We start from the raw sequence: 14,040 nt of genomic DNA on the forward strand, positions 1-14,040 counted from the left end.
CTGCTCACCACAGCCCCGCAGTGATGGCGGGCCAGCCTGCAGGTCCTGGGCAAGCAGCCAGGCTTTTCAAGAGATGCTCAGAGGAGGGAGTGCTCGCCAGTCCCCACGCCCTCTGGCCCTGAACCTTCCAAGGGCAAGGACAGCAGCAGGATCCCTCATGCCTTCGCCTACCCAGAGGGACCCCAACCACCAGCATCCCAGAAATCGTGATCTGGCTGAGGAAAGGGCAGACAACCTGCTCCTCCCTGACAGATGCTGGACTTGGAAGGTCCTGGCAACGGAAGGTCAGCCCCCTGTCCCCGGAGACGGGGAGGGTGAGACGGGGGGAGCACTACTCACAGAGCTTGGTGACAGCGGCCGGCCCCAGGAGGCGCCCACGGCTGAGATCTTCTGACTTACAGAAATGGCCCTGGGGCTGCCCAGACATGCAGCACAGGCTGTCGGGTGAATGGCTTTGTTTTCTGAGGAAACCACTGTCCCCTCCGTCTCTCAGACAGCGCAGGCACACGGATGTTAGTCTGAGGAGGGGGCTCACCCAGAGGACCCTGTGAGGGGACAACCTAAGGCCAAGAGGGACACTGCAGTGGGGAGGGCTCCGTCCTTACGCCATGGGGACCACCGCAGCCCAAGGGGAGCCGCGTGTGGAAAGCCCCTCAGCTGGCCTGCCTGACAGAGCTGGGATGGTGACTCCAGCACACAGTCTCTCTCATGCCCCCGGGTGTTGTGGGAGCAGAATGGCAGGGATCCCTCTGCCGGCAGAGGCGTGGGGGAAGGGAAGTGACCCAGGATGGCTGCACGGCCCCTCCCCTGCCCTCGGGCAGGATTCTGCCTGGGAGAAAGGACAGCACTGTGGGGGACAGGCAGGACTACGAGCTCTGGGACCAGGCCTCCTGGAGTCCCAGTGCAGCTCCTGCCACCCCCAGCTCCAGACCTGCGAGAAGGGACAGCAGCCATGCCTGGCCAGAACTGGCCAGACAGCCAGGCAAGAGGAGGGAGACCCCCGGCAGGCCAGGTGGACACAGGCTGCCTTTCTGCCTTCTGTTCAGGGCTTGGCCCAGGGCCCAGGCTGGGGGCAGGGGAAGCTGATGGAGCAGGGTGGGGGCCCGGGGCAGCCGGGAGGGGAAGCAGCCCCCGTCCCCAGGCCCAGCTACACATCAGCCAGCCTGGCTCCTCTTGCCCTGTGGTGTCCAGGCTCCTCCATCCTGCCCACCCCCTGCCTCCTCTGTCAGGCAGCCTCCTGGGTGTGAGTGGCACATGCTGTCCTGACGCAAACAGAACAAAGACTATCTTCATGCCCAAGGCGGTCGTTACACTCATAGCTTTGAGAGACATTAAGCTGGCACGAAAGCAAATCTAGAAACCACTTTAAAGTCTTCCACTCATTCCTGGACATGTTTGCTGACACCCCCAGCTGCAAGCACTTATTTATCTGACGCGTTCAGAGCGATCTTCCACCAAGGGCTCAAGCGACAGCCGCTGACCAGAGTGCGGTTCCTGGCTGTGGGAGCCTCCTGCCACACCCTGAAGGGACCCCTTCCTCTCTCAAGGGGCCCGTTGCAGAAGATGCCCCCAAACTCCAGCTCCTTCTGTTTGGGGAACAGGCTCTGGGTTGGAACAGGGACAGGGTGACGAGTTGGGGAGCAGGGTCGCCTCCCTGGGAACGTCCCCACTCTTCTTGGGTCCATAGCCACAAAACACGGAGCTCACCAAAGAACGTAGGCCCTGCAGCCCTTTGGAGAAGCCCTGGGGTTCTGGGCTGGGGCCCTAGAAGTAGAACAGAGGGAGCACAGAAGCCATGGAGGCGGGCACGCATCCTGCACGGTCCTCTCTGCAGCACGTTTCACTCTCAAAAGGACACAGAGCCCACCCACCACATCCCCCACTGTTTAGGTGGCAATCTGCTTAGAACAGGGAAAACCAGAGAGGAACCGGAGTCTCACCACCGAAGAGGCCTTGCTGAGCATGGGCGTGAGGCCAGCTCTCGGGATCCCGAGGCTGGGGCAGTGTTGCTGCAAGGGACTGCGTCCAGCAGGTGGTGATTGGGGCGGGGGGGTGTCCCTTAACAGCCGATGGGATGAGTTACTAAGATGAGGTCATCATCGGGGTGGGCCCTCTGCCAGCATGACCAGTGTCCTTGTGAACGGGCAAGACAGAGACGGGCTCGCTGTGTGAGTGTGAAGTTGGCTGTCTACCAGCCAAGGAGCGAGGGCAGAACAGACCCTCCCCCATGTCCTCAGCAGGAGCAGCCCCATAGCCACCCTGACCTTGGACTTCTGCCTCTAGACAGGAGACACTGAGGCGTGGTTCCTGAAGCCGACTCGGGGCCTGGATCAGGGCGGCTGAGCAGACTCGGATGCTCCTTAAACATCCAGTGTCTGCCTGGCCTGTTTTCAGAACTTTAAGTAACTGGGATATGGGTGCAAGTATTACATACGAGGCTGAGTGTGAAGATCGGTGGCCCTGGGGAGGAGTGGTGGTCTTCACTGCAGCCTGGGACAGCTCCTGCCTCCGGTCTTGCAGCCCTGACCTCTCCTGACTTTTCCTTGGACCTCCATCCCTCTGGTTGCAGTGAAATCAACATCCTTGATCCTTGAGCTGGGGATCCACCTTTACCACCAGGCGTCCTCCTAACACACACAGCCCCATTTGTGTTTGGTTCCTCCTTGTCTTTCAAAAACATCTCTGGTTTTCCCCATAAGGTCTTATTTCTGGGGAGATTTGCTCCAGGCTGCATCACTCTCTGGTTGCTTTTATCACAAGTGGGATCTTTGTGAAAACCACGTGTTCTGTAAACAAGTGTGATGCTGCTCTGGGTCTATTTCTATGGGGTGATCTCGCCTGCGCCCAGATGGTGCCAACATGTGCTTCCCTCCTCCTGGGCTGCCTGCCTCCCCAGGCTGTCCAGACTCTCCTGGGTGGAGTTGGGCTGTTTCATGATGCCCACCGGGTGAGCAGCACGCCAGGCTATCTGGGGACATGCACCAGTGTATGATTTCCCAGGAAACTTTCTGATCTCCCCTGTCTCCAACTCAGGAGGCCCCTCGCAGGGACACGCCCCCTTCCAGCTGGTGGAAACATCCGGGGTTCACGCCTGCCACACACAGAGCCTCATGGACAGTCACCTCGAACACCATATCATCTGTGACACCAGCCTCAGAACCCCGAGGAGAGCCTGACCCCAATCTGGGCAGAGACCATTCTGGACTCATAAGCAACAAGACACAGTCCTGAGGACAAGCCGGAGAGCCTGAGTGGAATCCTCCAGCAACCTACAGCCTGTGATGGGAGCCTGAGGCAGGGCTGCCTGGAAATCTGCCACCAGCCCCTAGCCTCACCCAGCCCTTCCTTCACACCTGGGGGGCAGCTGCTACATGCAAACATGTGAGCAGCTGAATCTGAAAATGAGGAAAACGAAGCCAGCTGTGGAAAAGAAAAGCGGCACATAAAATGTGGATGTGGTGGATGTTCACACACTCAAGGAGCAACACTCTGTGGCTAACAGCCCCCGGGCGTGTAAAGGGCACAGTTCTGAGACACCCTACCATGGCGCCCAAATACACTTTTCCGTCCAACACCAGCAGGGAGGCGGGCAGCCCCACCACAGGCATGTCCAGCCAACAGCAGGCTGTCCTCTTCCCTGACTGACCAGACAGCACCTGTTACGGACTCAACCTGTCTCCCCAAGTTCACGCTGAACTCTATGCCTCAGCGTCACGGGGCTGGGAGGTGACTGAGTCATGAGGGTGGGACCCTGGCGAAGCATCAGTGACCTTAGCGACAGAGGGTCACGTGCACACCAGGAGGCAGGCCCTCCCCAGAACGGGGCCACACCAGCACCCTGAGCTCCAGCCTCCAGCACCAGCGAGTAAAGCCTATGACTCTGAGCTGCTGGCCTGTGGACGCTGTCCCAGCAGCCAGACGGGCTAGGACAGCCTCTCTTCAGTTTCTGGGAGGGGAGGGACTTTCTGGAGCGCCCCCACCTCCAAGAATGTGCATTTTTAGAAAGCACCATTCCTGCCCATGAGGCACACAAACTGGAGTGTTAAAGCGTGGGCCCTCTGGCCCGGCCAGCAAAGGCAGCCAAGCCGGACTGACCTTCTGAGCCCTCGGCCTCCCGGCCCTGTGGCAGCAGCTGGGCTTCCTCCTCCTCCTCCTCTGGGTCAGCCTCCGGTGCTGCCTCCTCTTTCGTGCTGCCTCCTGCCTCCTCCAGGAGGGCTACCCCGGCTGCCCCCTCTCCAGGAGACCTGGGGTCGTCGGGCTTGGGCTTCTTGGGCTGGCTCCGTTTCCGGTGAGACCTGAAGAGGGAGACGCATCAGAGGGGAGGTGAAATGATGCAAGGGAGAAGCCCTGGGCTGTGCGCTCTGCCCAGAGAGAGACCCCAGACAAGCGCCCCCCAGGAGGGCGGGGGAAGCAGGCCCCTGGGTGGGGTTGGCTCCTGGGGGCAGGGGCGGTGGAGGGAGAGAGGCCTGGGGGAGGGGAGGATGATGGCGAGGGTGGGCAGTATCAAGCGGGTGCGATGGCAGCTGGCGATGGGATGCAGGTATGGATGGCTCTAAGAGCCTCTGTATGGAGGGCACGGGGGAGACAGGAGTGTGAACCCGGGTGGAAATAGCGGCTGGTGGAAAATGCCTGCGTGACGGACAAACGGTGCACTTACGAGAGCCCCGGCCTCCTGGTCTGCTCTTTCTTCCTCTCTAGACTGGGTTTTCTCTCCTCCTCAGTCTTTTTCCAGTGTCTGTTTTCCTTCAGACTAATTTGTCTAGAATGTAAACGTCAGGGGGTTTTTCTCTAGGGCTCGTGTTAACCCCAGATGGCTCACTGCAGGGCCTGGCCCCGCCCGGGCTTTCCCTGCATTTTCTCCACCCGCAGGAGCTCTGCGCCCAGAGCCTGCAGTGACCCCGCGACCCTTCGTCTAAGCTGCACCCGGCCCCCAACCCCTGCCCCTGCCTCCAGGGACTGAGGAAAGTCCTCGGGCCCCAAGTGAGCATCCCAGATAAGACTGAGCTGCAGCTTCTTAGTGAAAACCAGGGTTAAAAAGAAGGGAAAGCGATAAGGGGGGGGCAGGCTGCAGGTTAGTGGCCAGGGCACCTCTGCCAGGCTCAGGGCTAGGGGGATGTCCCTGCCAGTTCCCAGAGCCTTCCAGGGAGGGGACAGAGCAGCTTAGAGACCACGGGAGGTGTGTGACTGGCCCAGGAGTTGGGGCAGAGGTGGGGTGGGGAGAGGCGCTGCCTGAGGCAGGGACAGTAGACCAGCCCAGGCTGCAGGCTAGGCCTTCCAGCCCGGGAGGTGACGCTGCAGGTGCCCTGGCAGGCTCAGACACCAAGACCTTCCAGGAGAGTCTACGTACTAACAAGGACCAAGCGCTCACTGAGGAACCATCTGACTGGGGCTGGGTGGGCGGGGTGGGCAGGGCCCCAAGGGCTCCAGATGCCAGGACCCCACCTCCTCCTGAGGCGTCTGTGGTGGCCCTAGCCCTTGACACTGGCTCCCGGAATGCCTACTTCTAACTGTCCCCTGATGCTAACCACTGACCACTGCTGGTCCTTTGCTTCTGGCTACCTGACCCGCAGGCCCCTACCCCTGGCTGGCAGCTGCTCTATGCCCTGAGCCCAGGCATGGCCCAGTGTGCGACATGCCCTACTTGATGTTGGCAGCATGGACCACCCCGATGACCACAGGTGGGAGTGGGGAGCATTCCAGGGAGGGTGCGTCATGGGCAGAGCATGGCATCACACACAGCATGGCGTGCAGGGGTGCACGGTGATGGGGAGGGGTGCGGGAGGACAGGCAAGCAGGGCAGGGTGGGAGGGAGCCCAAGAGACTCAGGCCCACCAGGGGACACTCTCCACACTGGGTGAAGCCCTGACTCAGAGACAGGCAGGAAGCTGCGGGCTTTTCACCCGTAGTCACCTGAAGGCTTCTCTCAGGATCTGGGGATGCCACAGGGCCGGGTGCCCAAGTGAACCCCTACACTGGCCACCACACCCAGAAGGGTGTCCTCCTCCTGCCAACTCACCTGGCCTCTGTGTCCTGCAGCACGTCTCCTCCCCCGACCTCGAACCAGCCCCAGAGGCCACTTCTGACCCTGCCCTGCCCACTTTCAGGGTCCCTAGAGAGCCCAGACTCTCCTCAGCCCCCAACTCATTACTGAGGGGCTTCCCCAGTGGCTCAGCGGTAAAGAATTCGCCTGCCAATGCAAGAGACACAGGTTCAATCCCTGATCCAGGGAGATCTCACAAGCCGCGGGGCAACTAAGCCTGTGTGCCCCAACCACTGAAGCCCATGTGCCCTAAAGCCCGTGCTCCACAAGAGATGCAACCACAATGAGAAGCCCACGTATCGCAACTGGAGAGTAGCCCCTGATTGTCATAACTAGAGAAAGCCTGAGTAGCAATGAAGACCCAGCACAGCCACAAATATATAAATATATAAAATCAGAAAACACACCACTGGGCTCAGAGCTCTGTCCCCAGCACCAACCCCACAGCAGCTCCTGGGCCTGGACTCCCCATGGTAAGTGAAACCAGGCACAGAGCTGGAGGCAAAGGGCCGTGCCCTCCGGCAAAGAGGACAGCAAAGCGAACGCTGCATGCAAACAAGAATCTGTTTCGTGAGAACAGAAGCTGGGAACAACACTGGGAGGATCTGGGGCTAACTTTCTGACAGCTGGAGGAGGTACGTCACCTCACACACCCTGATCACTGTCTGGCTGCAACAGGACCCCTGGGGCCACCTCCATAGTATGTCTGTCTGATCCCATAAACATAGTTCGTCCATGAACAACTGATCTGCTTGCGCTGCATTCTTTGCTTTCTCGTCCGGAGTCAGTAACTGGTCTCCTATCCCTGATGCTTAGTGTTCTTAGCTATCTCCCAGTTCTCGGTGCGGCCTCCTGGGCAGGGGTCATTTGCTTCTAAATGACAATCCGGGGCCACCCCCTTATCTGCGGCTGCCTTGGACTCTCCTGGATTGGATCCAGTTTCCTCAATCGCGTGTCTCTCGCAGTTGATGCCCTTGTTTAGCTGCAGCACATCCTCCAGCAGCTGTCTCAGGTAGGAGGGGAAACCTGGGACTTGCTCCCTTTCCACACGTGGTTGGTAATTTGGCCGGGTCCATGCTTCTGGGCAGGATGGTCCAGGCAATGGACCTGAAATGACTGCTCTCCTGACCTTTGAGGCCCTTGTCCTTCGTCTAGTAGCTTGCAGCATCACAATCGCCAAGTTCGATTCCGTTTGGGCCCCGTGTTCTTTCTGTTGACCTGTTTATTTGTTCCAGAGGCTTGGGTGTCTTCTGTTTAACCCATGTTGTGAAGTGTCTCCCAATCCACCTCTTATATCTCTTTTCTCTCTTAAATGCCCAAGTGCCACCTCTTCTAAAAGTCTTTTTTTTTACACAGCAGGTTCTTCCATAAATGTCAAGCCACCCACTTTCTCAGAGAAGAAGTAAGTTTTCTTCTGCTCACTGTCAGCCTCTTCTGTGAGGTCCTGCTTTTTGTCTGAGACCCTTTTGCACTGAGTTTCCTCAGAGGTTTAGGGGGCAGCCCATGGTCATGGGCTTCTGAGAGGCCAGGAGGTGATGGTGGGGGGAGGGCTCAGGAGCACGGCAGGGTCAGGGTGGCCAGTGGGAGCAAGCTGGAGGTGCAATGGTGTCCAGTCTGGCCAGGGCATCAGGTGCAGGGAGGAGGGGAGACCAGGCCAGCCCCTCAAGGGTCTGGGGGCAGCAGAGGGGACAGGGATGTCCTCTCTAACTCCTCATTTCCATGGTGAGGGAGATGGTAGGTAGAGAGGAGGTGGGTGGGAGCTGCAGGGCTGGATAAATGAGGCTGGCGGGCTCTTGCCTCCTATGGAGGTAGCTGGAGGTCCCACCAGAGGCAGCAGCAGAGGCTGGGGAGGGACGAGGACCATGTACTCAGAGAAGAGCACATCCCCCTCAACTGAGCCTGGCTACTCAGATGCTCTGTGCAGGGTGCACATGAGGGGCAGGCGGAACACACACCTGCGGCAACATGTGGGTGACGCAGCGCTCGTTGGAAATAATCAGGAGCCGAGAGGAAAAGACTGTCTACATATGGAGAAGGGCTGCTCAGGCAGGAGTCGGGGCGGGGGAATGAGGCCAAGACACCAGCTGGGCAGAGCACCAGCAAGGACAAGGTCACAGGTCATGGGTCCTGTTTGTCACAGGGTGGGGTCAGCTCACTAGACAAGATTTAGGGATTAGAAGTAAATCCACAGAGAGCGTGGTTTTCTCCCAAAGGGGCCAATACCAGACTCTGCCCTGCAGTGACATTTGGGGTGTGGTACTGGGAGAGGGGGCAGGAAGGCTGGGCCCTCGGGGGGTGGGGGCGGCTTGATGAGCTGTCTGAGCCAGGACCGAGGAGCCACTGCAGTGACCCAGAGGAAGTGGTGAGGGTACACAGGGACGTGGGGGGCAGGTGAGGAGCCCACCCCAATGGGGGCGTGTGTGGTTGTCACACTTCGGGGGGTGCTCCTGGCATCGAGTGGGTGGAGCCAAGGATGCTGCTCCACCCCCGCCAGAGCCTGGATGGTCCTCTCAGAGGATGTTAGCAGGCCTGGAGGGAGACCCTGGTCTAGGGATAGACCCAGGTTTATCCCAATCTGAGAACGTTGTCTCAGCGTTCCCCGCTACTCCTGACAGCCCGAGTGAAGGAGAGGCTCTCTTCTGATCTCTCCTGTCGTCTCTCTCCCCCAGTCTGTTCTGTTCCCCCCAATCTGGCCCGAGACAAGGATATTCTGGTGGTGCCCCCCGCCCCCAGCAACCATCTCTCCAACAAGGGAGGCTCAGGAAGCCGGTGGCCCTGGAGGCCAGGCACAGCTGGGTGAGGGCAGGGCGGCCACACGGCCAGAAGGGAAGCTCACAAGGGCCTCTGCTGCTAGCGGGGGGCCTCAGCACCCAGCTGGGGCTTGGGGCTCCACACCTGAGCCCTTCATCTGTCAGCCTCTTCACAGAATGCCCCCCGACAAGTGGGGGACTGGGCCTTATCTTACATACTAAATGTATCCTTGGGAACACGATCTAATTGGTCATTCAGTCCCAGGCTGGCACACCGAGAGAGAAGGTGGGAAGGAGCCCTGTGCTGTGGGACACATTGGCGGGGGTGGGGTAGCGAGGCCGCGGGGTTCCTCCTCTGTACACAGAAGGTTCCAGAATGGTCTGGCCCGAGGCCTTGTCCTCGTCCTCTGGGCAGGCTCCTCTCACAGCCCCTCATCACTTTTCTCCCTGGAATGAAGCCCTGAGTCGCTCCACTGACCAGTTAGCCTGAGCCACCACCAGCCAACCATCCTGCAACGCTGGATCAGGTTGGGAGCCGGCAGCTGGACAGTCAGCAGGCTCACTTCTCGCTCTTGGAAGAGAGAAGGAGCCACCCTGAGGCATGCTCTCGGGGAGGAACACACAGGAGAGCAGGAAATCAAAGAGAGAAACAGCAGAAGCGATCAGCAGAGCGCCTCCCTCCCTCGGGCTGTCAGGAGCAGCGGGGAACGCAGGCGGAGGCAGCATTCTCAGAGAGGCGGTGACAGCATACAGGAAGGAGACCAGCCCCAGGGGGAGAAGACGCTGGGCGGTGTGACCACTCAGCCAGGACTGTTTCTCCCAGTGTCGGCAGAGTGTGGGGCGCCGCCAGGGAGGCACTGCCCAAGGAATGAAGTGGCCGAGCCCCCCCACCCCTCAGGAACCAGGCTCTGGAGAGGCACCATCCGAGGCCAGTGGGGACAAGATCTGCCAGCAGTGACCGAGGGCCACAGACAGAAGCCTCGCGGAGGCCCGATCTGCTCACTGTCTGTTTTGGTGTCGCCCGTAAACTGGGAATGGTGTTCATGTTTTTCAGTGGTTCAAGTTAAAGGATAATAACATTCTGTGGCATGTGGCAATGGTATGAAATTCCCACTCCAGTGTCCATACATAAAGTTGTATTGAGACACACCACGCTCACTGTTAACAGACCGTCTACAACCCAGGGTGACCTCCATGGAGCTGAGAGGTCACAGGAGAGCCCGCTGGGCCTCAAAGCCCAGACAGAGACACATGTGATGCTCTGGGCTGCCCGAACTGCTAGCCATGCCCCAAGCTCGGTGAGGACCCGCTGACCGTTCCTTGGGCACCAAAAAGCAATCTGTTTCAACTCTGTCCATGGGCAGCTCAGGCCCCGAGAGCCGCGATATTCCCAGAGAAAGAACACAATGGAGATGGACAATTCCGAGGCTGCACGATGCTGTTTTGCCCTGCCACCCACAACCCCCCGGCCAGATGCCAAGCACAGATGCCAGGAGGGGGTGGCCACTGTGCCCTCTCCTTCCCCACCTGACACTAGGCAGGAGCTGGGCAGGAACACACATACTGGATGAAGGAAGGCTTGGAGGAGGCCTCTGAGGTGGAATGGGAGGCGGAGAGCATCCAGGCGACAGGTCTGTGTGACCACCCCCAGAACCCCCATAACCACTGTCCGCAACCAGGATGCAAGAACACATTACCCGAGGCACCAGAACAAGCAGCCACAGACATGCTGGGCAGGAGTGAGGCTCCCATCTGGGTGGGGGGGAGACCTCAGGCCCCACAGCTCCTGTCCCTGCTCAAGAGTCAAGAAGGGTCCTGCAGCCCCAATGCAGAAATGAGGCTCTCACACCCAGGACAGTGACCCAAAAGCCTGAGACAGACACTGTGTGGGGCCCTGAGAAGGCAGACAAGGAGTGAGAGGGAACCCGAGACCCCGACAACATAGACAGCGCGGGCGGCGATGCCCTAAGAGCTGGAGGAAGAAGTCAGCCTGAGAATACACTTTGCTTCCGAAGCAGGAGAAATGGTGGAGGAGGGAAGCGGTGGGCGGTGGAGGGGGAGGAGAGATGAGAAGAGGGAGAATGGGGGATTGCCGGCCTGGAGGAGCAGCGGCCGCAGCGGCGGGCAGCTCACCTGCGCAGGAGCTTAGCCTTGAGCGAGGCCCGGGAGGCGCTCCAGGTACTCAGCTCGGGGCTGCTCAGGGCCGTGGGCCGTGTGTGGTCCAGCACCGTCAGGTCTTTGCCCTGCTTCCACAGCTCGTAGCGTTCCGGCTGCAGGATGCGCACGAAGACGTCCATGGAGATCTTGACCATGTCCTTCCGGCACGTGCACTGCGTGGGGGCAGGAGAGACAGCTGAGCCCACGAGCCGCAACCCCACCCCACCCGCGGCACGCCGAGCCCACCCTGTCCGAGCCGCGAGCCCACACCACCCGACGTGCGCCGGGCCCACCCTATCCGAGCCGCGAGCCCACACCACCCGACGCGCGCCGGGCCCACCCTGTCCGAGCCGCGAGCCCACATCACCCGACGCGCGCCGGGCCCACCCTGTCCTCCCAAGCTCTCTCACGAGACAGGAAAGGGCATCTTCTCATCCGGTGAGGGGGGGAGGGGACGCTGCTGCATCCCCACTGGGCGCCCCTGGCCCACCCCCCGGAGTCACACCCCATCTGCACACAGTCCACTGCGGTGCTTAGACCCACTCAGGAGCCCAGAAGCCAGGTGGTTTGAGCTTCGGCCGCCTGAAGTCACTTCAAACCAAAACCTCCCCCCAGTCAGACGCACGCGCCCCTGACCAGGTAAAATGCCCGTGCAATGTTTTATAACAGCGGTGATTACAAAGGTTAGGAAGAGGGGAAAGCTGTCCATCTCCATGGGGCAGACAAAGAAGTGAAGGTGATGTGCAGAAGGTGCTCACACAGCCCAGAGTCCCCACCGCCGGCTTCAGGGGAGGAGGCTGAGAGTCTGGGAGGCTTGGCACTGGACCCCAGGCGGGCAGAGCTTGCCGCAATGCCAGCCTGGCCAGGGGAGCCCCTTGTGCCCGGGCACGGTAAGCGAGGGGCAAACAAGCCTGAGGAGGATGGGCTGAGATGGGGTCCTTCCGCCCCCTCCTCTGCTGTGTAGACTCTCAACACCCCAACAAACACACACCATGTGTTCTTGGAGCCTCTCCCTTGTATCGCACTGTCAGAAGCGCCCAGGAACCAGGACCCAAGCAGGAGCCACCGTGGTCGTCCCAGGGAGCTGGGGGCTGGAGAAGCCCGGCAAGGACTGCAGAAGCTGGGCTCAGGACAGCAAGACTTCAGTCAAGAGAAGGAAGCCAGGCAGCCCTGGCCTCCCGCTTACCTGTGGGCCAAGGCCATGGGCGAGATAGCAGGAGGGACAGAGGGGACCACTGTTTAGGGCAGGGCTGGTGACCTGCCCACAGAGAGTGGGAAGGACCAAAGACTGGAAGCTTCCAGCTCCATGGGTTACTGAGCTCTGCGACAACCTCTCAGCTCTGTCGTCACTTGGGAAGCAGCAAGACCAACTTATAAACGCGTGGGGGTAGGCGAGTGCCAGTAAAACTATTGCCAAAAAAGGCAGAGGGCTGGATGTGGCACAGGCCATGGTTTGCCGGCTCCAGATGTAGACTCCAGGGCGGGGATCCCCAGCCCAATACTGGTCCACAGCTTGTTATTAACCGGGCTGCCCAGCAGGAGGTGACCAGGAGGCAAAACAGAAACCATCCCCCATTCTCAGGTCTGTGGAAAAATTTCATCTTCCACGAAACTGGTCCCCGGTGCCAAAAAGGTTGGGAACCACTGCTGGAGAGGAAAGGCCAGCTTCAGGGAGAGGCACTTCCTCGGGGTGGGCTTGACCTGGGGGGCTGTGCTCGCCTTCCTCTGAAGGGGCATGGTCCTCGCCTTCTTAGGGGGCCACACCTGTCCCAAGAGGAGGGCGCAGGAGGAGGCCGCAACAGGAGGCCGCAGGGCAGCTGCCCCTGGGGACACCTGCACTGCTGCCTCTGCAGCTCTGCTCCAATGCCCGCCTGTCAGAGAAACAGGCATAGGAGATGCTTATTCCCAAAACCACAGTTTAGAAATGTCGCAGGATTTTTATTTCCCAGGCTGAGTGTGTGTGCACACGCCCCCGCAGGTAAATCCAAGCGTGTGTATGGATGCGCATACGTATGAACGCATTTATAATTGAATATGCACTTATTTTTTCACCCCGTACAATTTCAAAGGATGTTATGAATGCATTTCCATGTTAAATGTGCGTCTTGCCTCGTGTACAACCGTCTCCATGTACAACCACCTCCGTCACCGCCACTTTCTCAATGGAAATGAAGGGAGCAGAAGGAAAAGACTTAATTGAATGCAGCAATTATGTACCTACCCTGACAAGTCCTTCCCAACCTCCCTCAGCTGGCTCAGAAACTGTGAGATATTTACAACCCGGAAGTCTGAGGATGCTGGGCAGGGAGGTGGGGGGCAAACGCGGCATTTTTTGCAGCCTCTATTCCCCAACCCTGCCCGCTCCCAGGCCAGATCTGGGAGCTCAGCGTGGGGACAGCAATAAGCCAACCACCATCAAGTGGGAGGGAATACTTACGACCCAGCGATTTCCAGCAAACTCAATTCATTTAATGAAAAATTGTACAAGAGAGAGAGGCTGGCAGTACAATCTGGCTGCGGAGTGGCAGGGGTCCAGATGGTGCCCGGGTTCCGGGATCCTGGCCGGCTGCGGCCTGGCCGGCGTGGCCACCAACAGCAGCTTGAGGGATTTGTATCGAGTGGCCATGCAATCGCTTTTCCTTAAGTGATTAATAAAAGCACCCCTGTGCACCCTGGAGGGGATGGAGCGGGCCTGGGGCATGTCACCATGGCCTATAGCCCAGCCAGGGTCAGCGCTGGGAGCAGCAGCCCTCATGTCTCCATGAGGTCCTTGGTGGGGCCGGGCGGGGCTGGTCGCTGGTGGGCATGGAGGTGCGAGGAGCATGGGCACTGGGGAGGAAGCAGTGGGAGGGACGGGGGCAAGGCCCCACAGGTCCTGGGGGACAGAAGGGACACCTCCGGTTTAGGACAGGGCAACAGTCACCTCCATGGGCAGAGCAGCTGAGCCCAGGGTTGCAGACACCATAGACCCATCGCCTTGTTTCAGCTCACAGTTTGGCAGAGGAATCTGCTAAGACCAGTGAAAAGAACTCGCAGGGCTGAGCACACCAGAGCACCCCCTCACCCCCACAGCCCCCACCGTTGCCGTCTCCT

The 14,040-nt window shown here is 59.6% G+C and overlaps 1 protein-coding gene across 1 annotated transcript in view; it reads right to left on the minus strand.

The window, feature by feature from the left end:
• The window catches only part of KDM4B (lysine demethylase 4B), a 121,136-nt gene that overhangs the window by 15,600 nt on the left and 91,496 nt on the right, over nucleotides 1-14,040 (minus strand). Inside the window, 3 exon segments of the mRNA XM_070793049.1 lie at nucleotides 4,096-4,295; nucleotides 4,658-4,759; nucleotides 10,924-11,120. Coding sequence (XP_070649150.1) covers nucleotides 4,096-4,295; nucleotides 4,658-4,759; nucleotides 10,924-11,120 — 499 coding nt within the window.

This window comes from Bos indicus, chromosome 7, assembly GCF_029378745.1.
Source record: "Bos indicus isolate NIAB-ARS_2022 breed Sahiwal x Tharparkar chromosome 7, NIAB-ARS_B.indTharparkar_mat_pri_1.0, whole genome shotgun sequence".
Taxonomy (NCBI): domain Eukaryota; kingdom Metazoa; phylum Chordata; class Mammalia; order Artiodactyla; family Bovidae; genus Bos; species Bos indicus.